Source organism: Plecotus auritus (genome assembly GCF_963455305.1).
Source record: "Plecotus auritus genome assembly, chromosome: 8".
Taxonomy (NCBI): domain Eukaryota; kingdom Metazoa; phylum Chordata; class Mammalia; order Chiroptera; family Vespertilionidae; genus Plecotus; species Plecotus auritus.
Window position 1 is genome coordinate 129,166,207 of NC_137782.1, and position 27,467 is coordinate 129,193,673.

Consider the following 27,467-nt stretch of genomic DNA (forward strand, 5'->3'; position numbering starts at 1 on the left):
GCCCCAGTTGCAGGCTCGATCCCCAACAGGGGGTGTGCAGGAGGCAGCCAATCAATGATTCTCTCTCATCACTGATGTTTCTATCTCTCTCCCTCTCCCTTGCTCCATGAAATAAAAAAAATATATTAAAAAAGGCATTCCCATCTCATGACAATTTTTTTATTTCCTTCCTATATGGGATCCTCCCACTTTCATTCTCTATGAATCATTTCTCTCCCCATGCAAAGACACTTGCATAATTTCCTATGATAAAATACTACAGGCCTGAAATTCGTGCCTGGGTGGGGGGCCCTCAGCCCAGATTGCGCGAGGGCGCAGGCCAGGCTGAGGGACCCCACCAGTGCACGATCGGGGCTGGGGAGAGACACAGGAGGCTGGCCAGCCGAGGAGGGACTGCAGGAGGGCTCCAGGGTGTGTCGGGCCTGTCTGGCTCATCTCGCTCAGTCCCAATTGGCCGGAACCTAGCAGCAAGCTAACCTACTGGTTGAGCATCTGCCCCCTGGTGATCAAAGCATGTCATAGCGAGCATCTGAGTGGCCTTAGCATATCATTAGCACATTCCGGTTTGATTGGTTGAACAGCTGACTGGACACTTAGCATATTAGGCTTTTATTATATAGGAGGATTTTTAAAAATCTCTGTTCAGCATTCCTTTTATTTCTACATATTTTGTTGCTATGTTTCTATCACACAATGAGTCCTTGTATAATACCTTTTCAATCAGTACCAAAAAGCCTTTAAATCTCTAATTATTTTGACATTTGTGTGCAGGAAGGGCATATAAGCAGTTGAGTGTAAAACTGGACATATAAATTTGGGATTTTTAAGTATAAAGCCCTGGATCTATATGAGAACCATAACATCCCAACACTTCAAGCAGAAGGAAAAAAACTCAAATGTGTACTGGGCAGGGAGGTAAACAGAATTCAGTAAATCTGTCTGGAACCAGAGAGTGATGGACTTGTAGCCAACTATGCACTGCACACACACTTTAAGTGTTCTATTTCAAAAATTTTAAAACATTGTGCCAAAAAAATGTTTCTGCAAACTACATTTGGGTCATATTCAGTTCCACAGCTTGCAATCTTTGATTCTGGGGTTTAAAGGGGAAGATAAAGCAGTAAAGAAAACTAAAAAAAAAAAAAGAATAAATAGGCAGAGGAGTAGAAGGAAAACCAGGAGGAGCCAAGAAATTATTTTTAGAACGTATGAATAGTTAACAGTATCAAATGCTAGCTATTGCATGCACCTAAGATGAAGACAGAAAAGCGTTCACTCTATTCAGCTACATAAACGTTGTCGGTAACACTTGCTTTCACAGAGTTGAGATCAGAACACAAAGTAAATCAAGTGGAAGAGCAAGTTGATCCTAGCCGGTGATAAAGAGCATATGAAGTTGACCCTTAAACAATACCCGAGAATTAGAGGCACCAACCTCTCTGTGCAGTCGAAAATCTGCTATGACTTCTGACTGTCCCAAAACTTAACTAACCTCAGTACCCACAGGGGATTGGTTCCAAGATCCCTGTGGATACCAAATTCCATAGATGATCAAGTATCTATATAAAATGGCATAGGTCAATGCATACACTCAGCCCTCTGCATCGGAGAACTCTTAACCATGGGTCAAAAACAGTACAGATATTTATGAAAAAATTCTGCCCAGCTGGTGAGTGCCCAGTGGTTGAGCATCAACCCATGAACCAAAAGGTCACTGGCTCGATTCCCAGTCAGGGCACATGCCCAGGTTTCGGACTCGATCCCCAGTGTGGGGCATGCAGGAGGCAGCTGATAAATGACTATCCCTCATTATTGATGTTTCTATCCCTCTCCCTTCTTCTGTGAAATCAATAAAAATATAAATAAATAATTTTTAAAAAATTCCATGTATAAGTGAACCCACACAGTTCAAACCTGTGTTTTTCAACAGTAATCTGTATATTTTAAAAAAAGAAAAAATACAGTTTATATGATTGTCAGCATAGAAAATCCTAAAGAATCTACAAAAAAGCTACTACTAGAACTAGTAAATGAGATTACCAAGGTCATAGGATACAAGGTCAACATAAAAAGTCAATAATAGCCCAACCAGCGTGGCTCAGGGGTTGAGCATTGACCTATGAACTTGGAGGTCACAGTTCGATTCCTGGTCAGGGCACGAAATAACACTCTAAAGGAGCCACCCAGCCAGGGCAGAAAATTGAAATCTTAAAAAATACCAGTAAGTCTAACAAAATGTGGGCTAAGTTTGGTACACTAAAGACAAAAAAACACTAATGACGAAATTAAAGATCTAACCCTGGCTGGTGTGGCTCAGTTGGTTGGGTACTGTCTCTTGCACCAAAAGGTTGCCGTTGGATTCCTGGTCAGGGCATACACCCAGGTTGCGAGTTCGATCCCCAGTAGAGGGAACAGAGGAAACAGCAGATTGATGTTTTGCTCTGGCATTGATGTTTCTCTCTCTCTCCCTTCCACTCTCTCTAAAGATAAGTAAAAAATATTTTTTTTCAAAATCACAAATTCCTCTAAAAAATAAGAAGAAATTAAAGACCTAAATAAAACTGTTGTGTTTGTGGATTAGTGAACTCAATATTAAGATGTCAAGTGTCTGTAAATTAATGTATAGACTCAAGGCAATTTAATCAAAATTGCAGCAGGCTATTTTAATAGAAATTGTCAAGCTTATTCTAAAATTTATATAGAACTTCAAATATCTAGCATAAACAAAACCATTTTTAAAAAGAGAAACAGGAGAAACCAAGATGGCGGCATAGGTAAGCACCTAAACTGCTGCCTCGCACAACAATTTCAAAACTACAACTAAAAGACAGAACGGACACCATCCAGAACCACAGGAAAGCTGGCTGAGTGAAAATTCTACAACTAGAAGGAAAGAGAAAAGCTCACAGAGAATTGGAGGTACGGCAAAGGGTCTTTGTGCGCGCAGAGAGGAAGGGTGGCTGAGAGCCTGGCTGACTTTCTTTGGCGGAAGGGGGAAGGAAGCCCCCGACCGCACTGAACCCCAGTTCTGACTGCACTGAACCCCAGTCCTGGGCAAAACCCCGTGGACCCAGGCTCATACAGGGGGGAGTCTGGACTGTCAGGTAGAGAGAAAGGCACCTGGAGACTCGGGGGAGCCCCGGCGGACAGGGTTTTGGAGGCGCACACGCCAGTGTGCACAGAGACTGCAGAGGTTGCCACAGGCTTTCCCTAGCAGAAGGGAGTCCAAAGCTCCTGACTGCACTGAACCCCAATTCTGACTGCACTGAACCCCAGTTCCAGGCGAGCCCCTGGGGACCCGCGCTCTTACGGGGGTGGAATCTGGACTCTTGGGCAGAGACTCGGGAGCCGGGGAAGGCAGAGGTCTGCAGGCGCACGCATGCCAGTGCGCACAAAGGCTGCGGAGGTTGCCACAGGACTTCCCTAGAGGAAGGGAGTCAGAAGCTCCTGACTGCACTGAGCCCCAGTTCTGACTGCACTGAACCCCAGTTCCAGGCGAGCCCCTGGGGACCCACGCTCTTGTGGGGCGAATCTGGACTCTCGGGCGGAGACTCGGGAGCCGGGGAAGGCAGAGGTCTGAAGGCGCGCATGCGTGCAAGGGCAAGGCTGACTGGAAGCCAAGACTGTCTGCTCCGCCCGGAGACTCCACCCCATCCAAGCTGAGCACAGAGGCTATTGCAATTTGGCAAGTCTAATCCTATAAGGCTGTCTCTAGCACCGAACTTCTCCCAGAGTAGACACAGCTGATCCTTACAGCCAACTGGCCTGGAGGTCAATTCCTCCCAGTGATACCAACAACAATCAAGACTTAACTACAATAAGGCTGTACACACAGTCCACAAAGGGGTGCACCAAGAGTGTCCACCTCAGGTTAACTGGGGAGGCCGACCCACTGGGCCATATAGGAAACCTAGCACACAAATCTACCCTACCAACTCAGGAAAGCAGTTAAAATGCGGCGTCAAAGAAACAGATCACAAACGAAAGAAATGGAGGAAAACAAACGACTGGATATAGAATTCAAAACCACGGTTATAAGGCTTTTCAAGAATATCCTAGAAAAGGCCGATAAATATAACGAGACCCTCGAAGATATAAAAAAGGACCAACTAGAAATTAAACATACACTGACTGAAATAAAAAATATTATACAGAGACCCAAAAACAGACTAGAGGAACACAAGAATCAAGTCAAAGAATTGAAATACAAAGAAGCAAAAAACACTCAACCGAAAAAGCAAAAAGAAAAAAAAATCCAAAAAGTTGAAGATAGTGTAAGAAGACTCTGGGACAACTTCAAGCGTACCAACATCAGAATTATGGGGGTGCCAGAAGAAGAGAGAGAGCAAGATACTGAAAACCTATTTGAAGAAATAATGACCGAAAACTTCCCCCACCTGGTGAAAGAAATAGACTTACAAGTCCAGGAAGCACACAGAACCCCAAACAAAAGGAATCCAAAGAGGACCACACCAAGACACATCATAATTAAAATGCCAAGAGCAAAAGACAAAGAGAGAATATTAAAAGCAGCAAGAGAAAAACAGTTAATTACCTACAAGCGTGCACCCATATGATTGTCAGCTGATTTCTCAACAGAAACTATGCAGGCCAGATGGGAGTGGCAAGAAATATTCAAAGTGATGAATAGCAAGAACCTGCAACCAAGATTACTCTACCCAGCAAAGCTATCATTCAGAATTGAAGGGCAGATAAAGAGCTTCACAGATAAGAAAAAGCTAAAGGAGTTCATCACCACCAAACCAGTATTATATGAAATGCTGAAAGGTATTCTTAAAGAAGAGGAAGAAGAAAAAAGTAAAGATAAAAATTATGAACAACAAATACATACCTATCAACAAGTGAACCTAAAAATCAAGTGAATTAAAAACCTTAGGAACAGAATAATCTGGTGAATATAATAGAATCAGGGGCATAGAAAGGGAATGGACTGATAATTCTCAGGGGGAAACGGGTATGGAGGGGGTTCAGGAAGAGACTGGACTAAAATCATACATCCATGGATGAGGACAGTGGGGGGGGGGTAAGGGCAGAAGGTGGGGTGGGAACCGGGTGGAGGGGAGCTATGGGGGGAAAAAGGAGAAACAATTGTAATAATCTGAATAAAGATTTATTTAAAAAAAAAGAAAGAGAAACAAAGTGGGAGCACTCACACTACCTAATTTCAAGACAGTCCAGTAATTAAGAGTGTGATATTGGCATGAGGAAAAACAAATAAACCAACAGAAACAGACCCGCACATATATGGTCAAACATGAGTATTACTGCTATCTAGTGGGAAGAGACCAAGACTGCTGCTAAATATCTTACAATACCCAGGACAGCCCACACAATAAAATATTATCTGGCCTAAAATATCAAAAGCAGCAAGGTTGAGAAACCCTGTTCTAACAAAAAATATAGGAGAAAATCTTTGTGACCTAGGATTAGGCCAAAATTTCTTAGGTAGGACACAAGAAGTATAAACCACCAAAAAACAAAAATCAATAAACCAACTCCATCAAAATTAAAATTTCTGCTCTTTGAAAGAGAGATAGAAAAATACAAAGAAAAAATACAGACTGGGAGAAAATATTTGCAAAACACATATCTGATAAAGGACTTACATCTACAATATATAAAGAACTCTCAAAATTCAATAAATGGAACAAATTAGCCAGGAAAAAAAATGGGGAACAGACTTATATAGATACTTCACTAAAGAGGAAAGATGGAGCCCTGGTGGTATGGCTCAGTTGGTTGGGTGTCCTTCAGTGAACTGAAAGGTTGCCAGTTCAATTCCCAGTCAGGACACTTGCCTGGGTTCTGGGCTCAATCCCCAGTAGGGGGCATGCAGTAGGCAGCTGATGTTGCACTCTCACATCAGTGTTTCTCTTTCTCTTTCTCTCTCTCTCTCTCTCCCTCTCTCTCCCTTCCCTTTTCTCTTTCTCTCTAAAAGTCAGTTTAAAAAATCTTAAAAAGAAAGAAGATGCCCTAACCAGTTTGGCTCAGTGGATGGAGCGTCAGCCTGCGGACTGAAGGGTCCCAGGTTGGATTCCAGTCAAGGGCATGTACCTTGGTTGTGAGCACATCCCCAGTGGGGGGTGTGCAGGAGGCAGCTGATCGATATTTCTCTTTCATCAATGTTTCTAACTCTCTATCCCTCTCCCTTCCTCTCTGTAAAAATCAATAAAATATATATATATATATATATATATATATATATATATATATAAAAAAGAAGAAACATGGATGGCAAATAAGTACCAAAAAAGGTGTACAGTATTATTAGTCATTAGGAAAATGCATATTAAAACCACAATGAAACACCATAAGACACCTAGAATGGATAAAATTTTAAAAACTGATAATACCAAGAGCTCAAAGAATACAAAGCAACTAGAACTCTCATACACTATGGAGTATGTAAAATGGTACAGTCACTTAGGAAAACAGTTTTGACACTTTCTTATAATGTTAGATAATCACCCGTAAATATTTAACCATTGAGTAAGGCTTTATTTTTCCAACAAATATATATAAATATATATTCTTGCCCTATCTGCTCATAATTTTTCCATTTTCTTTTAAGTTTATGATTATGTTCTAAATCAATGGTTCTAAAAATGGGGTCTGAGGCTCCCTGGGGGTTACTGACATCCTTTTAGTGAACCCTGTTCAGTGATCCCCTTTTCTAACTACATTTCTATGTAAGGCCAGATTTTCTTCCTCTTTTTTTTTTTAAATTTTTTAAAATATATTTTTACTGATTCAGAGAGGAAGGGAGAGGGAGAGGGAGATAGAAACATTAATGATGAGAGAGAATCACTGATTGGCTGCCTCGTGCACAGCCCCTCTTGGGGATCGAGCCCACAACCAGGTATATGCCTTTGACCAGAATCGAACCTGGGACCCTTCAGTCCGAGGCCGACGCTTTATCCACTGTGCCAAACCAACTAGGGCAAGGCTAGATTTTCTTTACATACTTCAACCAAAACAATACATCCCGAAGGAATAAATGCAGAAGCAGATATGAGAATCTAGTTGTAAAGGTTAATTTTATGTGTCACTTGACTGGACCACAGGGTGCCCAGATATTTGGCTAAACATTGTAGTAGGTGTGTCTGGATGAGATTACCATTTGATCCATAGACTGAGTAAAGCAGCTTGCCATTCCAAATGTGGGCAGGCCTCATCCAATCCTTTAAAGGCCTGAATAGAACAAAAAGCTGAGTAAGAGAGAATTCCTTCTCTCTGCCTAATGGTCTTTGAGCTGGGACATTGGTCTTCCCCTGTGTTTGGACTTGGACTCAGAATGGAACATAAACCATCAGCTGGCCTGGTCCTCAGGCCTTTAGACTCAGGCTGTAACTATACTATCAGCTCTCCTGAGTCTCCAGGTCTCAGATATTGGGAATTCTCCAGGATTACATGAGCACATACAGTATGTGTATGTATGTATGTGTATGTGTATATATATATATATATATATATATATATATATATATATGGTGTATATGTCTCCCACTGGTTTTACTTTTCTAATAGACCAACTGTTTATGAAGCCTGACATTAAAGAAATATGCAAAAATGTAAAGCAATGCCATTCTTCCAACTAATTTTTTTTTGTTGTTTGGGAAAATAGTCATTTTTCACTTTAAAATACATTATTTATGTTAATATATAATAGGTTTGGCATTTTAAATGTTTTAATATTTAGTAAGTTAAATATCGATATAGATAACCCATATAAACAACAGAGAAATGGAATAATGGAATATTAAAGTAATTAATCTCTTTCCATTCTTCATAACTAAATAAGAATTTCTCATGCTGTTTACCAAAAGTAACACAGTTTACCAGTTATATAACACATACCTGATCATCCCCAGAACCCTTCTGAGCTGTTTCTTCCGAAGAGACCACATTAGAATCAGAAATCTGTGTTCTACTATTTTCTTGAGATGATGACTGTTGCCATACATGACTGGTCAATGGAACAACCTCAAAACCAAAAGCAGATTTAAATATAGTACCAACAAAATCTAACACAAATTTATTTCTCAATTGATAAACATTTTCATATATATGACATTTCAACATCACAACCACTTATTCAAGTTATTATCCTCACTGAACTTATGGTTATCCTGTTAACTCAATATACTTTTCAATAAACTACAGCAGTTCCTTAACTTCCTATGCCCCCAGAGGTAGAAGAAGCAAGCAGAGACATGCAAATTATATAAAAATCTTAATGTTTGAGATACCTAAAAAATTAGCTCTAATAGTAAGGACTAAAATAAAAGTTAGGCTCATTTTATAAAACTGGTTGAAACAGGGCTCTCCCAGTTGTAAAAGACAGCAATAAAAGCTGTGACTGCTGCCCAAGTCTGAAACAATGCAAATGAAAAAGATCATATGCAATCAAACAAAAATGAACTAGGTCAAGTCACTCTCTGGTTCAGGGACTGATTCTCGAGATTTTACCCAATATCCCTGGAGAATAAAAACCCAAAGCTTCCAATATTAGACTTCTTCCTAAAAAAGCAGATACAAGGGACAGGCAGAGACAACCACAAAACACCAGGTAGAGAAGGGTGTACCAAAAATCAAAACAACACAGCACTCCTACTGAAAAAGGTGATTACAAACTACACATTCAAAAGACATTTTAAAAATAAGAATATCTCAGATTCTCAGAGAGATAAAAAAAAAAGAAGAAGAAGAAGACACAATGCCCATAAAAAAGAAAGCTGTTATAAAACAGGCAGCTATGAGCCAAAAAGATGAATGCTGCCTGGCCAATGTGGCTCAGTGGTTGAGCATCAACCTATGAACCAGGAGATCACAATTCAATTCCTGGTCAGGGCACATGCCCAGGTTGCAGGCCTGATCCACATCGGGGGCATGCAGGAGACAGCTGATCCATGATTCTCTCCCATCATTGATGTTTCTATCTCTCTCTCCTTTTCCCTTCCTATCTGAAACCAATAAAAAAATACTTTTTAAAAAGATGAATGCTGATAAAATATTACTAACAACAAATGAAAAAGCCTCTGAAGGAAACCCAAGGTCATTAGATTTCCCCCCAGAATTACTGCTACTACACTAACAAAACATTTTTACAGAGCACATACAACAAGGTGTTTTTGGTCATAGAAAGGCCAGCTTAACTGGAAATCTATTCAATAACTAAAGAGAAAAAGGAGAGATTTCTAAGATATAAAGTGTTCCAAGAGGTTTTTCTCAAAATATAGAGCACCATGGAACACACCCACATTGCTTCAATGGCAATTTTTAAAAGATAAAGAAAAACAAAGAAAGCTGTTATGCAAACTCATTTTGTCAATCTGAAATACCTAAATATATAACAATTCAGCCAATGTTTTGGCACAGGAAAGAAGAATGAAAAAATTCACTGCAGCTAAAAAATGCTAGTAGGGGTGGAGCATGAGGGGTCTTGCCTTTGAAAACAGCTGATTCATAACAGCTTACAAAGAGAGGATTCAATTCATTAGAATATTTGTAGAAAACTAACGCTACAATTGGAAGAAACTAGTAATCTGACAACACAATGTGGAAGAAAAAGAACGCTCCCCCTCACTTTATCAGTTGAAAGAAAATCTGAAAGTTAAAATTAAATGTTAGATGTTCTTACTTAAAAACCCATTTCCCAGAATTCCTGATTTTTATTGTCTGATTGTTTCGACTTTACCAAATAATTAATTTCTAATACATGTTTGATCAGCTTTCCCACAGTTGCCTCTGGATAGCAGGGTAACCCAAATACTTGACGAAGGATTCTTAAAATAAGTGCTTCAAAACTAAGCAGGTGTCATCAGCAATTCTCTGATCTGAGATTAAATGCCTTTTCATATAAATTAACTTTTAAAGAGTACTTCCCTAAGTCAGTTTTTAATATTAAAAGTTAAGGACTTCTGCCCTAACCGGTTTGGCTCAGTGGATAGAGCGTCGGCCTGCAGACTCAAGGGTCCCAGGTTTGATTCCCGTCAAGGGCATGTACCTTGGTTGTGGGCACATCCCCGGTGGGGAGTGTGCAGGAGGCAGCTGATCAATGTTTCTCTCTCATCGATGTTTCTAACTCTCTATCCCTTTCCCTTCCTCTCTGTAAAAAAATCAATAAAATACATTTAAAAAAAAAAAAAAAAGTTAAGGACTTCTGCCCTGGTCCAATTGCTGAATTAGGTGGATCGTCTTTTAGTACACCAAAAGGTTATGGGTTTGATTCCTGGTCAGGACATGTGCAGGAGGCAACTGATAGATGTTTCTGTCTCTCTCTCTCTCTCTAAAAATCAATATAAACATATTTCGGGTGATGATTAAATAAATAGTTAATGGACTCCAACTATATGCCCTCTAGAAGAGAAGTAGTTTGATCTAAGGACACACATAGGCTGAAAGTAAAAGAATGGGGAAAATTTTCATGCAAATGGAAACCAAAAGAGAACAGCAGTGTCTGTGCTAGTAATAGACAAAAGACTTTAAATCAATAACTGTTAGAAGAGACAGAGGAGGACATTTTATAATGACAAAAGGATCAATTCACCAAGAACATATAACAAGTATTTATGCATCAAATCTCAGAGGTCATAAATTAATGAGGCAAATTTTGATATTACAATGATATTAAGAGACTTCAATACCTCACTTTCAATAATGGGTAGAACAATCAGATAGAAGAACAAGGAGATAGAGGAACTGAACTCTATAGACACTGGACCTAATAGAAATATACAGAACACTCCACTCAACAACAGCAGAATATGCATTTCTCAAGTACACAGGAAATATCCTTCAGGATAGAACACATTAAGCACAAAACAAGTCTTAACGAATTCAAGAAGATTGAACTCACACACACCTATCTTTTCCAATCACGATGGGATGAAACTAGATATCAAGAGCACAAGAAAAACTGAAATTTCACAAATATATGAAAATTAAACCATATACTCTTAGAAAAACAACAGGTCAAACAAGAAGTCACAAGGGAAATTAGAAAATACTTTGACATATTGACAATTTAAAAATACCAAAATTTATGGAATGCAACAAAAGCAGAGGTAAGAGGAAGTTTATGGCTGGCTGTAAGGTTATATATACATATATATGTATATTTTTATAGGCAAGATCAGCCCTGGCCAGTGTGGTACATTTGGTTGGAGCACTGTCCATACACCAGAAGGTAGCAGGTTTAATTCCCGGTCAGGGCATATACCCAGGTTGTGGGTTTGATCCCCAGTTGGGGCGTGTGTGGGAGGCAGCCGATCAATAATTTTCTCTCATCGTTGATGTTTCTACCTCCCTCTCCCTTCCTCTCTGAAATCAATAAAATATATGTATAAAAAAAACAAAACTACATTATAAAGCTATGTAATTAAAACAGCATGGTAGTGACCTAAAAACAGACAAATACCTAAGAAACCTGAAACACCAATCAGAAAGAATGTGTCACTCCTATGTTTATAGCAGCACAATTTACAATAGCTAAAATCTTTAACAGTCCAAGTGCCCATCAGTAGAAAAGTGGATAAAAACTGTGGTACATTTACACCATGGAATACTATGCAGCAGTGAAAAAGAAGGATCTCTTACCCTTTGAGACAGCATGGAGGGACCTGGAGAATATTATGCTAAGCTAAACAAGCCAGTTAGAGAAAGACAAGTATCACATGATCTCACTCATATGTGGAATCTAATAAACAAAATAAATTGATGAACAAAATAGATCTAGAGACACAGAAGCATGGAAGATGGTCAAATCACAGAGGCAAGAAGGGGAGAGGGGGGAGTGAGAGGGGGGAAGGAAGAGGAGGAGAGATCAACCAAAGAACTCGTACGCATATATACATAACCCATGGATACACACAACAGGGTGGTGAAGGCCTGGGGTGGGGGGCGGGCTAGAAGGGGCCAATGGGGTAAAAAAGGGAACATATATAATATTGTCAACAACAAAGATTTTTTAAAAATAGCCCAGCCGGTTGTGGCTCAGTGGTTGAGAATGGACCATTCAGAAGGCAGCTGATCAATGATTCTCTCTCATCATTGAAGTTTCTATCTTTCTCTCCCTTTTCCTTCTTCTCTGAAATCAATAAAAATATATATTTTTTTAAAAACTACAATGACAAATCACCTCACACTAATCAGGATGGCTACTATCAAAAATAGTAATTATTATTATAATTGGCCAGGATATTGAAAAACTGAAACCTTTGTTGTTAGGATATAAAATGGTACAATTACCACAAAAAAACAGAACAGAGATCCCTCACGAAATTAAAACCAAAACTACCATATGATCCTACAATCCCACTTCTGGGTATATATCCAAAAGAACTGAAGGCAAGTCACCTTGCAAGAAAGTTTGTCAGTTTCTCACAAAATTAAACATATTCTTATTACACTATTACTAAAATTGGAAATTAAAGAGGGGACTTGACTACTGACACTACAGATATATACAGAATTATAAAGGATACAGACGATCCCTAAGTTATAGTTCAGCTTACAAATTTTCGACCTTACGATGGTGGATATCTTACATGTTCAGTAGAAACCATACTTCAAATTTTGAATTTTGATCGTTTCCCAGGCTAACAATATGCAATATGATACTCTTGTGATGCTGGGCAGCAACAGCAAGCCTCAGCTCCAAATTAGCCACAAGATTATGAGGATAAATAACCAATAATCTACAATGTACTGTGTTGCCAGCATTTTTAAATATCGTGTTTTATGTTTTCACAGCCCATCATGCCAACAAAATGCCCATCTGTGCCTCTTGCTTCTGGTGAGAAGAGGAAGGCAATTAAAACTTATGATGGGGCTACATCCCAATAATGTAAGTGTTCTCAGCACATTTAAGGTAGGCTAGGCTAAGCTATGATGTTCAGTAAGTTAGGTGTATTAAATGCATTTTCAACTTATACTCAACTTACAATGGGTTTACTGGAACTGAGCCCCATTTAAAGTCAAGGAGTATCTGTACTATGATAACATACATAACTGTATGTTAAGAAATTTGTTAAGTTAAAGGAAATGGACAAAGACCTGAAAAAATCACAAATTATTGAAACTGACTCAAGAAGGAATAGGTGCCCTAACTGGTTTGGCTCAGTGGATAGAGCGTCGGCCTGCGAACTCAAGGGTCCCAGGTTCGATTCCAGTCAAGGGCATGTACCTTGGTTGCGGGCACATCCCCAGTGGGAGGTGTGCAGGAGGCAGCTGATAGATGTTTCTCTCTCATAGATGTTTCTAACTCTCTATGCCTCTCCTTTCCTCTGTAAAAAATCAATAAAATGTATTAAAAAAAAAAAAAAAAAAAAAGGAATAGGTGATCAGAGTAGACCTGTATAGCAAGAAAACAGTATAAATTTATAATTAAAATATTTTCCAAAAAGAAAAGCCCAAACACTTATGATAGAATCTACCAAACACTCAAAAAAAAATTATTAATTCTGATCCTTCAAACTCAGAAACAGAAGGAACACTTGCAACGCATTTTATAAAGTCAGTATTACCCTGATACTAAAGCAGACAAAAACATCACAAGGAAACTATGAACCAGTATCTTGGAAATACATATGTAAAAAATTAAAAAGAAAATACTAGGTAAATTAGTATATTTGTGTTCCTATATCCAGCAACATATAAAATATTTATATATCATGATGCAGTAAATTATCTTCAGAATGCACAAATGGCTTAGCAACCCAATATCAATTAATATAATAAACTAATTAATAGCATAATTTGATAAAAATCAAACACCCCTTTCATGGTAAAACACTCAACAAATGAGCAATAAAAGAAAACTTCATCAACCTGGTAAAGCCATCTATGAAAAACCTACAACTAACATCATACTTTTGGTGAAAGACTGGGTGTAGTCCCATTACAATCAAGTATAAGACAAGGATATCTTCTCTCACCACTTCTATTCAACATTATACTAGAGGTTCTAGTCAGGGAAATTAGGGAAAAATAAATAAATAAAAAGGCATCCAAATTGAAAAAGAATAAAACTATACGTACTTGCATTTTACCTGTATCCTAGGGAGTCTATTAAAAATCTCTTAGAACTGGTAAGTTCAGCAGTTGCAGAATATAAGATCAATACACAAAAGTCAATTGTCTTTTTATACACATGCAATGAACGATCCAAAAATGGGAGGAAAAATTTCACTTACAATAGCACCAAAAAGAATAAAATACTCAGAGTAACCTAACTTACACTGAAAACTATGAAACATTATTCAACAAATTTACAGAAGATCTAAATAAATAAAAAGATAACCCATGATACTAGATCAGAAGACCTAATGTTAAGATGACAATACTTCCAAATTTTGTATTCCTATCAAAGTACCAGCTGACTTTTTAACAAGCTGATCCTAAAATTCATATGTAATTACAAGGAATCAAGAATAGGAGGGGAAACCAAGATGGCGGCATAGGTAAGCACCTAAACTGCTGCCTCGCACAACAATTTCAAAACTACAACTAAAAGACAGAACAGACACCATCCAGAACCACAGGAAAGCTGGCTGAGTGAAAATTCTACAACTAGAAGGAAAGAGAAAAACTCACAGAGAACTGGAGGTATGGCAAAGGGTCTTTGTGCGCGCAGAGAGGAAGGGCGGCTGAGAGCCTGGCGGACTTTCTCTGGCGGAAGGGGGAAGGAAGCCCCCGACCGCACTGAACCCCAGTTCTGACTGCACTGAACCCCAGTTCCAGGCGAGCCCCTGGGGACCCACGCTCTTACGGGGGGGAGTCTGGACTCTCGGGCGGAGACTTGGGAGCCGGGAAGGTGGAGGACAGAAGGCGCGCGCCAGGGCGCACAAAGGCTGCGGAGGTTGCCACAGGCTTTCCCTAGTGGAAGGGAGTCGGAGGCTCCTGAACGCACTGGGCCCAAGTTCTGACTGCACTGAACCCCGGTTCCAGGCGAGCCCCTGGGGACCCACGCTCTTGTGGGGGGAGTCTGGACTCTCGGGCGGAGACTCGGGAGCCGGGGAAGGCAGAGGTCTGCACGTGCGCACAAGGGCAAGGCTGACGGGAAGCCAAGACAGTCTGCTCGCCCTGAGACTCCACCCCATCCAAACCGAGCACAGAGGCTATTGCAATTTGGCAAGTCTAATCCTATAAGGCTGTCTCTAGCACCGAACTTCTCCCAGCATAGACGCAGCTGATCCTTACAGCCAACTGGCCTGAAGGTCAATTCCTCCCAGTGATACCAACAACAATCAAGATTTAACTACAACAAGGCTGTACACACAGTCCACAAAGGAGTGCACCAAGAGTGTTCACCTCAGGTTAACTGGGGAGGCCGACCCACTGGGCCATATAGGAAACCTAGCACACAAATTTACCCTACCAACTCAGGGAAGTAGTGAAAATGCGGCGTCAAAGAAACAGATCACAAACGAAAGAAATGGAGGAAAACAAACGACTGGATATAGAATTCAAAACCACGGTTATAAGGCTTTTCAAGAATATCCTAGAAAAGGCCGATAAATATAACGAGACCCTCGAAGATATGAAAAAGGACCAACTAGAAATTAAACATACACTGACTGAAATAAAAAATATTATACAGAGACCCAAAAACAGACTAGAGGAACACAAGAATCAAGTCAAAGAATTGAAATACAAAGAAGCAAAAAACACTCAACCGAAAAAGCAAAAAGCAAAAAAAAAATCCAAAAAGTTGAAGATAGTGTAAGAAGACTCTGGGACAACTTCAAGCGTACCAACATCAGAATTATGGGGGTGCCAGAAGAAGAGAGAGAGCAAGATACTGAAAACCTATTTGAAGAAATAATGACCGAAAACTTCCCCCACCTGGTGAAAGAAATAGACTTACAAGTCCAGGAAGCACACAGAACCCCAAACAAAAGGAATCCAAAGAGGACCACACCAAGACACATCATAATTAAAATGCCAAGAGCAAAAGACAAAGAGAGAATATTAAAAGCAGCAAGAGAAAAACAGTTAGTTACCTACAAGGGAGCACCCATACGACTGTCAGCTGATTTCTCAACAGAAACTATGCAGGCCAGATGGGAGTGGCAAGAAATATTCAAAGTGATGAATAGCAAGAACCTACAACCAAGATTACTCTACCCAGCAAAGCTATCATTCAGAAATGAAGGGCAGATAAAGAGCTTCACAGATAAGAAAAAGCTAAAGGAGTTCATCACCACCAAACCAGTATTATATGAAATGCTGAAAGGTATTCTTAAAGAAGAGGAAGAAGAAAAAAGTAAAGAGAAAAATTATGAACAACAAATACACATCTATCAACAAGCGAACCTAAAAATCAAGTGAATTAAAAACCTGAGGAACAGAATAATCTTGTGAATATAATAGAATCAGGGGCATAGAAAGGGAGTGTACTGATAATTCTCAGGGGGAAAGGGGTATGGGGGGTTCATGAAGAGAATGGACAAAAATCATCCACCTATGGATGAGGACAGTGGGGGGGAGGTAAGGGCAGAAGGTGGGGTGGGAAATGGGTGGAGGGGAGCTATGGGGGGAAAAAGGAGAAATAATTGTAATAATCTGAATAAAGATTTATTTAAAAAAAAAAAACCTGAGGAACAGAATAATCTGGTAAATATAATAGAATCAGGGGCATAGAAAGGGAGTGGACTGATAATTCTCAGGGGGAAAGGGGTATGGGGGGTTCATGAAGAGACTGGACAAAAGTCATACACCTATGGATGAGGACAGTGGGGGGGAGGTAAGGGCAGAAGGTGGGGTGGGAACTGGGTGGAGGGGAGCTATGAGGGGAAAAAGGAGAAACAATTTTAATAATCTGAATAAAGATTTATTAAAAAAAAAGAATAGCCAAAACCGGTTTGGCTCAGTGCATAGAGCGTCAGCCTGCAGACTGAAAGGTCCCAGGTTCGATTCCGGTCAAGGGCATGTACCTTGGTTGCGGGCACATCCCCAGTAGGAGGTGTGCAGGAGGCAGCTGTTCGATGTTTCTCTCTCATCGATGTTTCTAACTCTATCCCTCTCCCTTCCTCTCTGTAAAAAACCAATAAAAAAAAAAAAAAAAAGTAAGTTAGAGGACTCATACATCTTCATTTCAAAACTAACTACAGAGCAATAGTAATCAAAAAAGTGTGGCATGGCATTCAAAATGGAACTGAATTAATCTAGAAATAAACTCATATCTGTGATCAACTGATTTTCAACAAGAATGCTAAGACTTATCAGTTGGGAAAGAATAGCCTCTTCAACAAATGGTGTTGGGACAACTGGTAGCCACATACAAAAGAATGAAATTGAACTCTTTTCTCACACCACATATAATAATTAACTCAAAGTGGTGAACACACAATATAACATGCAAATGATGTATTGTAGAATTGTACACCTGAAACCTATATAATTTTATTAACCAACTAGAGGCCCAGTGCATGAAATTCATGCACTGGAGGGGGGGAGATCCCTCAGCCCGACCTGCACCCTAGCAGTCCAGGAGCCCTCAGGGGATATCCAACTGATGGCTTAGGTCCACTCCCCAGGACATCCTCCCACTGCCGCTGCACTCGCCAGCTGTGAGCCTGGTTCAGGGCTTCTGGCTGAGCGACGCTCCCCCTGTGGGAGCACACTGACCAGCAGGGGGCAACTCCTGCATTGAGCGTCTTCCTCCTGGTGGTCAGTGCACGTCATAGCGACCGGTCGTTCTGCCATTTGGTCTATTTGCATATTAGCCTTTCATATAGGATTTCACCTCAACAAATTCAATAAATAAATAAAATAAATTATTGACAAAAAATTAACTCAAGCCCGGCCAGTGTGGTTCAGTGGTTGAGCATCGAACTATGAACCAGGATGTCACAGTTCAATTCCAACAAGGGCACATGCCCAGGTTGCAGGCTCTATCCCAGTAGGGGGCATGCAGGAGGCAGCTGATCAATGATTCTCTCATCATTGATGTTTCTCTCTCTCTCTCCCTCTCCCTTTTTCTCTGAAATCAATAAAAATATATTTTATAAAAATAAATCTAGGGAAACAGTAAAAGATAAAAACTGAAATAATGAATTAAATGATGAAAAGAAATAGAATTAAACTTAAATCCAAAATGTTTCCTTGGATAAAAATATAAGTAAACCCCTAGCTCTCAGATCAGAAAAAAATAAAGCATAATTACACAAAACAGGAATGAGAAATGGAAATAACCACAGATGCAATTGAAAATTTTTTTAAAAAATACTATGTAGTGCCAAAACCGGTTTGGCTCAGTGGATAGAGCATCGGCCTGCGGACTGAAGGGTCCCGGGTTCGATTCCGGTCAAGGGCATGTACCTTGGTTGCGGGCACATCCCCAGTGGGAGGTGTGCAGGAGGCAGCTGATCGATGTTTCTCTCTCATCGATGTTTCTAGCTCTCTATCCCTCTCCCTTCCTCTCTGTAAAATATCAATAAAATATATTTTTAAAAAAATAAAAAAATAAAAAAATACTATGTAGTATTACAATTAACTAGAAAATCTTACTGAAATTATTTTCTAGAAAAATCAGAAATTACCAAAATTAATCCGAGAAAAGTAAGCGATTCTATATAGACTATCACCCTGAAAGGAATCCAGACTCAAAGTAGTTTCACTCATGATTGTTTTTTCAAACATGCAAGAAATATTCAGATATTACTTAAACTATCCCAGGGCATAGAAAAATAAAAATCTTCCCAATTCCTTGTATGAAAATGGCATAATAATGAGGTCAAATTTGACAAAGGCAGGTCAAGGAAACAATTTTTTTGAAACTTAAAACCATTATCATTTATAAAATATCTGCAAATAAAATCCAGTAGTTCCTTAAGAGAAAAGCACACTATAACTAATAGTTTTTATCCTAGGAGCACATGAAAAGATTAAGAACAAAGTATATATTAATAGGTCAAATAAGATTAAGAACTGTGCAATGTAAATGAATCTGGAGATAGGGAAGAGGTTCCCCAAGGTTCCCTACCATCCAGCACAAGGCATAGCAAGTGGGGAATGCTCAGTAATATATATGCTCAATGAATTAAAGACCCACCGGAATACTTACTAGGCAAAACAACTATCATTCTTTAATGATCAAGCCTTTAGAAGCGCGACAGGCAGCGAGCAGGCAGCGAGCTACCCTAGTCCATAGCATCACTAACCAACATTACTTTCTGTGATGATGAAACTATTTTACATCTGCATTGTCCAATAGGGTAGCCACTAGTCAAGTGTGGTTACTTAGCACTTGAAAAGGGTTAGTACGTATTTTTAATTTTTTATTTTTTTGCTTTTAACTAATTAAGATGTAAAGAGCCGCACGTGGCTAGTGACTACTGAATTGAACACAGACAGCACAGGTCTATCTATATAGTCTTTTCCACTGTTGTACTTTGTTTCACTCTGCAGTTTACATCTCGTCCAAGGGCAGTTCTAAATAAACCCTAGGCTTCTTTTTGTTCCCATAATGGACGGTGCACAGAACAGAAACTTAATAAACGTTGGCTTGATATCAGAACTGCATGGCAAACTTGTTTTCCTCCCTAAAAAGCAATCAATTACACGCAAGTATTTTCAAAATCTTCAAGATCTTCAGGACCCAGCCATAAAAACAGCTCTTTCTCCATTGCATATTAATCTTGTGCTTCAGTTTTCTAGACTGGAGCTGCGGGGCAAAAGACTCATGCGTTTCTAAGTCGCTCCTACTTGCTGGGGACCCCTTTGTTGCTACAAACCAGGGCCCAGAGAAGCACAATCTGCGAGGAGCCTCCAGAGACCAACTATTCACGCAGTGCACCTAATCCACACTGCTCCCACGGGGGTGTCCTTCACTCAGGCAAACTAATCTCCTAATTGTCTTCCCAACAAGATCGTCCCTCGGCAACCACCCTCTCCCCACTCCCACACCGCCCTTTTCCCCTCCTTCGGGGCACAATAAGCCCCACCTCCTCCCAAAAGCTTTCCTTAACTGCAAGAGCTGGGAATACCGGCTCCTCTGAGCACCTGGTCTAATTAAAAAAGCCCGGGAACTACCGAGAGAAACGAGAGAGGTCTCTGCCAGGAAGCACGGGGGACTGTAGTAGTCAGCCAGAACCTGGGCAGGAGTCGAGACAGCCCTCACAAGCCTTTAGAAGCGCGACTATGTGTCAGGCACGGCGACAGGCAGCGAGCAGGAGGCAGCCCCGTCAGAGCCGGCCGAGCGCTCGGGGACGACCCGTCACCCTGCCCGACCGCGCGCGGCGCCTCTGCCCCGCCAGGCCCACCTCCTCCGGGCCGCACCGCTCCCCCTCAGAGTAGCGGTGCTTCGGAAGCGACGGCGGAGGCAAAGTCCCGCCGGGGTGCGCCTGCAGCCAGGCCTTGGCCTCGTCGTCTTCCTCGCAGTCGTCCGAACTCTCCTCCGGCTGGCTCTCGTAGTTCAAGTCCGTGTCCAGTTCCCGCTGCTCCTCTTCCTCCACGTCCTCCACCATCACCACCTCGTCCTCATCTAAGCTCTCCGCCTCCTCCTCCTTCGCCTCCTCGTCCGCTACCTCCTCCTCCTCCTCCTTTACCTCCTCCTCCTCCTCCTTTTCCCTCCTCCTCCTCCTCCTCGAGCTCGCCGGGCCAAGGTAGGTCCTCAGGCTCCATCTTGGCGTCTCGCTCTCGGAGGCTGAGGAGGAGGGGGAGAGGGGAGAGGGGAGGGAGGGGAGGGGAAGAAAGCCGACTGGCGGTTGCGGCCTCACGCAGGCGCAAAGACCGCCGCCGCCTCCCGCCCCGCGCGGCGCCGCGCGGACGGGGCGGGGCTGGGAGTGAGCGCGCGTGTTGCTAAGGACGCCCCGCGGGGGCCGGCGGGAAGGCCCGGGGAGGGGCGGAGGGAGCGACAGGTGACGCCACGCCTTGGCCCTGTCACCGACTAGGATCTTGATCACAGTACTGTAAGCTCACAATAACCCCCGACTGGGCTCCTCTCACGAGAGGGGAGAGTTTAGTCCTCGGCTGGGCCGGGCCAGAACTGAATTTTGACCCTGCACCAAGGGGAGATCAGACCCGAGGGCAAAACTATGACAGTCAAACTTGCACATTAGTAATTTTTAAAGGTTGAGTGCCTAAGGTGTGACAGGCTGTATGATGGGCACTTGAAACTAACAAGGGCAGTAGAGGCGTTAAGTAAGGAGTGGGCGCTAGAATCAGAAAGATGGAGTTTGAGTCCTAACATCGCCCACTTAAAAGTGGTGTTACTGAGCCTCTATCAAATGAGGATAATGGGCCATTGAATAGGATGGTCGTGATAATCAAAGGAAGTAAGGACTTAGCGGTAGGTATTATTTGTTGACTATTATACAGTAACTCAAGTAACTCATTAAATACTTGCAGTTCTATGAGACAGGTGATATTTCATTTTATATTTGAAGAATCTAAGGCCCAAAACCTTTTACCTAGTAAATGGCTGGTTTACTGTAAGTCCAGTAATTGCCCAGACCTATCAGCTAATAAAGGATAAAGGAGCAAATATTTATTCTGATAGCACGTATGTTTTAGTATAGTCAATGACTTTGAGATGCTTTAGAAATAACGATTTTCTGAGCACTTCAGGAACCCCTATAAAATGAATGGCAAATTAAAGAATCTTTAGGTGCTTTGCTATTACTAAGGAGATGGCCATAATCAAAGTGGACTCCAGCCAATATTCTTCATGGTATTACCCACAATAGCAGAGATAAATTGGCAATGATACTGAACCAATATTGGTAAAGTAATTTTTAGGGTTTTTGCCAAGGATGTATGTACTATCCGCCAATGACTAGATCCTGACAAAATTATAAAGGTAGATTGTGGACTGGAGCCCAAAGTGTCAGGGCTCTTTTAAACACCTTTCAATGAAATATGAGTACAGTTGATCCTTGAACAACAAGGGCTTGAACTGTGCAGGTCCACTTATATGCTGACTTTTTTTTCAATAAATACTATAAATCATTTTCTCTTATAATTTTAACAGTTTCTTTTATGTAGCTTTAGTGTAAGTATATAGCATATAATACATATAACATACAAAATTCGTGGTAATCCTGTTTATATTATTGGTAAGGCTCTGGTCAATAGTAGGCTATTAGCAGTTAAGTTTTGGGGAAGTTAAAAGTTATGCAGGGAACCCTGCCAGTGTTGCTCAGTGTTTGAGCATCAACCTATGACCCACGAGGTCATGCTTTGATTCTGGTTAGGGCCCATGCCAGGGTTGCAGCCTCCATCCCCAGTGTGGGGCTTGCAGAAGGCAGCTGATCAATGATTCTCTCTCATCATTGATGTTTCTCTCTCTCTCTCTCTCTCTCTCTCTCTCTCTCTCATCTCTCTCTCTCTCTTTTCCTTTCTGAAATCAATAAAAATATTAAATATTAAATATATATATATACACACACATATTTTAAGTTATACAGGGATTTTCAACTGTGCGGGGTGGGTAGGGAGGTCTTCTGCTCTTTGCCTTATGGTTAAACTTCAAAAACCCAATTAAGATTTCCTTCCTCTATAATAGACAGCTTTTTGCTCTCCTCACCATATGTCTAATGTGACACAGGCCTGAGAGACTGTTTAGACTGGACCTGCCACTAATGGGGCAGAGAAGATTAACCCAAAAGAAGGGAAGACATTGAATATAGAAAACAAAACCAAAAGAGAATTGATAAAATGAGAGAGGATGATGGATGATTCAAGTGAAGGGATTACCCTCAGACAAGAGAAACATGGGGATTTCTCATGGAGCAGAGGAAAGATAGGTACCAATAAAGATCCTTTATTCAGGCGAGTGGGTCAACAAGTTTATTGAATTCAGGTTTCCTGGTTTTTATTCATGTTAATCAAAGTGTGGTCTACAGACTACCTTTATCAGAATTACCTGAGGTATATGTTTTTTTAAAATATATTTTATTGATTTTTTTTACAGAGAGGAAGGGAGAGGGAGAGAGAGTTAGAAACATCAATGAGAGAGAAACATCAATCAGCTGCCTCCTGCACACGTCCTACTGGGGATGTGCCCACAACCAAGGTACATGCCCTTGATGGGAATCGAACCTGGAACCATTCAGTCCGCAGGCCGACACTCTATCCACTGAGCCAAAACAGTTAGGGCTCAGGTATATGTTTTATGAAGAATCCCAGCTCCCATTGCCCATCGAATAAGATTTCGGAGGTCTGGGTTGGCACCCAGGATCTGATTTTTAATACCATACCACCCTCAAGTAATGCTGATGCACAGTAATGGGAGAGAAACCAAGATGGCGGCATAGGTAAGCACCTAAACTGCTGCCTCGCACAACAATTTCAAAACTACAACTAAAAGACAAAACGGACATCATCCAGAACCACAGGAAGGCTGGCTGAGTGGAAATTATACAACCAGAAGAAAAGAGAAAAGCTCACGGAGAATCAGAGGAGTGGCAAAGGCCTGAGGTACAAAGACGCGCGCAGAGAGGAAGGGAGGCTGAGTGCCTGGCTGACTTTCTCTGGCTGGAGGGGGAAGGAAGCCCCCGACTGCACTGAACCCTAGATCCGACTGCACTGAACCCCATTTCCGGCCAAGCCCCTGGGGACCCACGCTCTTATGGGGGGAATCTGGACTGTCAGGTGGAAACTCAGGGGAGCCGAGGAAGACAGAGGTCTGGTGGCGCGCGCGCAAGGGTGGGGCTGACAGGATGCCAAGACTGTCTGCTCCGCCCTGAGACTCTGCCCCATCCAAGCTGAGCACAGAGGATTTTGTAATTTTGCAAGTCTAATCCTATAAGGCTGTCTCCAACACTGAACTTCTCCCAGCATAGACACAGCTGATCCTCACAGCCAACTGGCCTAGAGGTCAATTCCTCACAGTGATACCAACAACAATCAAAACTTAACTACAACAAGGCTGTACACACAGTCTACAAAGGGGTGCACCAAGAGTGTCCACCTCAGTTTAACTGGGGAGGCCAACCCACTGGGCCATATAGGAAACCTAGCACACAAAGCTACCCTACCAACTCAGGGAAGCAACGAAAATGCGGAGGCAAAGAAACAGATCACAAACAAAAGAAATGGAGGAACACAAACAACTGGATATAGAATTCAAAACCACGGTTATGAGGCTTCTCAAGAATATCCTAGAAAAGGCCGATAAATTTAGCGAGACCCTCAAGGATATGAAAAAGGACCAACTAGAAATTAAACATACACTGAGTGAAATAAAAAATATTATACAGAGACCCAACAGCAGACTAGAGGAACGCAAGAATCAAGTCAAAGATTTGAAAAACAAAGAAGCAAAAAACACTCAACTGGAAAAGAAAAAAGAATCCAAAAAGTTGAAGACAGTGTAAGAAGACTCTGGGACAACCTCAAGAGTACCAACATCCAAATTATTGGGGGGCCAGAAGAAGAGAGAGAGCAAGATACTGAAAACCTATTTGAAGAAATAATGACCGAAAACTTCCCCTACCTTGTGAAAGAAATAAACTTACAAGTGCAGGAAGCGCACAGAACCCCAAACAAAAGGAATCCAAAGAGGATCACACCAAGACACATCATAATTAAAGTGCCAAGAGCAAAAGACAAAGAGAGAATATTAAAAGCAGCAAGAGAAAAACAGTTAGTTACCTACAAGGGAGCACCCATACGATTGTCAGCTGATTTCTCAACAGAAACTATGCAGGCCAGATGGGAGTGGCAAGAAATATTCAAAGTGATGAATAGCAAGAACCTACAACCAAGATTACTCTACCCAGCAAAGTTATCATTTAGAATGGAAGGTCAGATAAAGAGCTTCACAGATAAGAAAAAGCTAAAGGAGTTCATCACCACCAAACCAGTATTATATGAAATGCTGAAAGGTATTCTTTAAGAAGAGGAAGAAGAAGAAAGTAAAGATAAAAATTATGAACAACAAATACATATCAACAAGTGAACCTAAAAATCAAGTGAATTAAAAAATCCGAGGAACAAAATAAACTGGTGAATATAATAGAATCAGGGGCATAGAAAGGGAGCGGACTGATAATTCTCAGGGGGAAAGGGTATGGGGGGTGCAGGAAGAGACTGGACAAAAATCATACACCTATGGATGAGGACAGTGTGGGGGAGGTAAGGGCAGAGGGTGGGGTGGGAACTGGTTAGAGGGGAGCTATGGGGGGGAAAAAGGAGAAACAATTGTAATAATCTGAACAATAAAGATTTATTAAATTTAAAAAAATGCTGATGCACAGTAATGATTGAGAACCACTCCTTTCTTTTCCCTGTCAAATATCAAGGACGATACAGTTCTCCACTTACTGCAGAAAATCATCCCTCTCCCTGCCACCTAGCATCCAGGGCATGGACATGTGACCTAGGGTCACACATTCAGATGCTCCCATCTGTGACTTTTACTCTTGTTGTTGTTGTTGTTAATCCTCACCTGAGGATATTTTTCTATTGATTTTTAGAGAGAGTGGAAGGGAAGAGGAGAGACACAGAGAAACATCAATGTGAGAGAGACACATCAATTGGTTGGGGCCAGGGATTGAGCCTGCAGCTGAGGTACATGCCCTTAACTGGAATCAAATCCAGGACCCTTCAGTCCATGGGCTGACAATCTATCCACTGAGCCAAACTGGCCAGGGCTGTGACTTTACTCTTAAGGGTTAAAGCAGGGAGAAACCAAGATGGTGGCATGGTAAACACCTAAACTGCTGCCTCGCACAACAATATCAAAACTACAACTAAAAGACAAAACGGACACCATCCAGAACCACAGGAAAGCTGGCTGAGTGGAAATTCTACAACTAGAAGAAAAGAGGAAAGCACATTGTGACTCAGAGGAGCTACAAAAGGCTGAGGTACGGAGGCTTGCACCCGGAGAGGACAGGCGGCTGTGTACACGGGTGGCTGAGAGCGCGGCTGGCTTTCTAAAGTGGGAGGGAGAAGGAAACTCCCGACTGCACTGAACTCCAGTCCCAGGCGAGACGCTGGGAAACCAGACTCATTCGGGAGGAATCTGGACTGTCGGGAAAAAGAAAGCACACTGAGACTCGGGAGCTGTGGAAGGCAGAGGTCTTGAGGCACGCACGTGCGAGCGCAGAGAGGACTGACTGCTGAATGCATGGGAGGCTGAGTGCGCGGCTGGCTTTCTAAAGCAGGAGGGAGACAGAAGCTCCCGACTGCGTTGAACTCCAGTTCTGGGCAAGTTTCTGGGAAACCCGACTCATTCGGGGAGAAACTGGACTGTCTGGCAGCAGGCAGAACTCGAGAGCGGCTTTCTCTCAGAGGTGCTTGCAGCAATTACCGAGGGGCACTGAGACCCAGGGGCCTTATAGGGCAGGGCTGACGGGGAAACCAAGGCTGTCTGCTCTGCCCTGAAACTCTGCCCCATCCAAGCTGAGCACAGAGGATTTTGCAATTTTGCAAGTCTTGTCTCATAAGAGTGTCTCCAGCACAGAAATTCTTCCAGCATAGACACAGCTGATCCTCACAGCCAATTGGCCTGGAGGTCAATTCCTCCCAGTGATACCAACAACAGTCAAGACTTAACTACAACAAGGCTGAGCACACAGCCCACAAAGGGGTGCGCCAAGAGTGTCCACCTCAAGTAACTGGGGAGGCTGAGCGACTGTGCCCTAGAGGACACCTACCACACAAACTACTCAACCAACTCAGGGAATCAACGAAAATGCGGAGACAAAGAAACAGATCACAAATGAAAAAAATGGAGGAAAACAAATGACTGGATATAGAGTTCAAAACCACGGTTATAAGGTTTTTCAAGAATTTCCTAAAAAGGCTGATAAATTTAAAGAGACCCTCGAGGATGTGAAAAAGGACCAACTAGAAATTAAACATACACTGTCTGAAATAAAAAATATTATACAATCATAGGCCCCAGAGACCTAACAACATATTCTGGGTAGCATCACCCCAGGGCTTATTAGAAATGCAGAATCATAGGCCCCAGAGACCTAACAGCAGACTAGAGGACCACAAGAATCAAGTCAAAGAGTCAAAATACAAAGAAGCAAAAAACACTCAGCTGGAAAAGCAAAAAGAAAAAAAAAATCCAAAAATTTGAAGATAGTGTAAGGAGCCTCTGGGACAACCTCAAGTGTACCAACATCAGAATTATGGGGGTTCCAGAAGAAGAGAGAGAGCAAGATATTGAAAACCTATTTGAAGAAATAATGACAGAAAACTTCCCCTACCTGGTGAAAGAAATAGACTTACAAGTCCAGGAAGCGCACAGAACCCCAAACAAAAGGAATCCAAAGAGGACCACACCAAGACACATCATAATTAAAATGCCAAGAGCAAAAGACAAAGAGAGAATATTAAAAGCAGCAAGAGAAAAACAGTTACCTACAAGGGAGCACCCATATGACTGTCAGCTGATTTCTCAACAGAAACTATGCAGGCCAGCAAGAAATATTCAAAGTGCCGAAACCGGTTTGGCTCAGTGGATAGAGCTTCGGCCTGTG

General features: G+C 41.6%; 2 protein-coding genes across 2 annotated transcripts in view; both read right to left on the bottom strand.

The window, feature by feature from the left end:
- Window positions 1-20,649, bottom strand: part of ALMS1 (ALMS1 centrosome and basal body associated protein) — a gene marked incomplete at its 5' end in the record, with an annotated part of 140,444 nt that extends 119,795 nt beyond the window's left edge. The window contains 3 exon segments of the mRNA XM_080686207.1: window positions 7,879-8,004; window positions 20,289-20,594; window positions 20,596-20,649. Coding sequence (XP_080542333.1) covers window positions 7,879-8,004; window positions 20,289-20,594; window positions 20,596-20,649 — 486 coding nt within the window.
- STAMBP (STAM binding protein) overlaps window positions 1-27,467 on the bottom strand; it is a 762,428-nt gene that overhangs the window by 262,137 nt on the left and 472,824 nt on the right. The window lies entirely within an intron of this gene.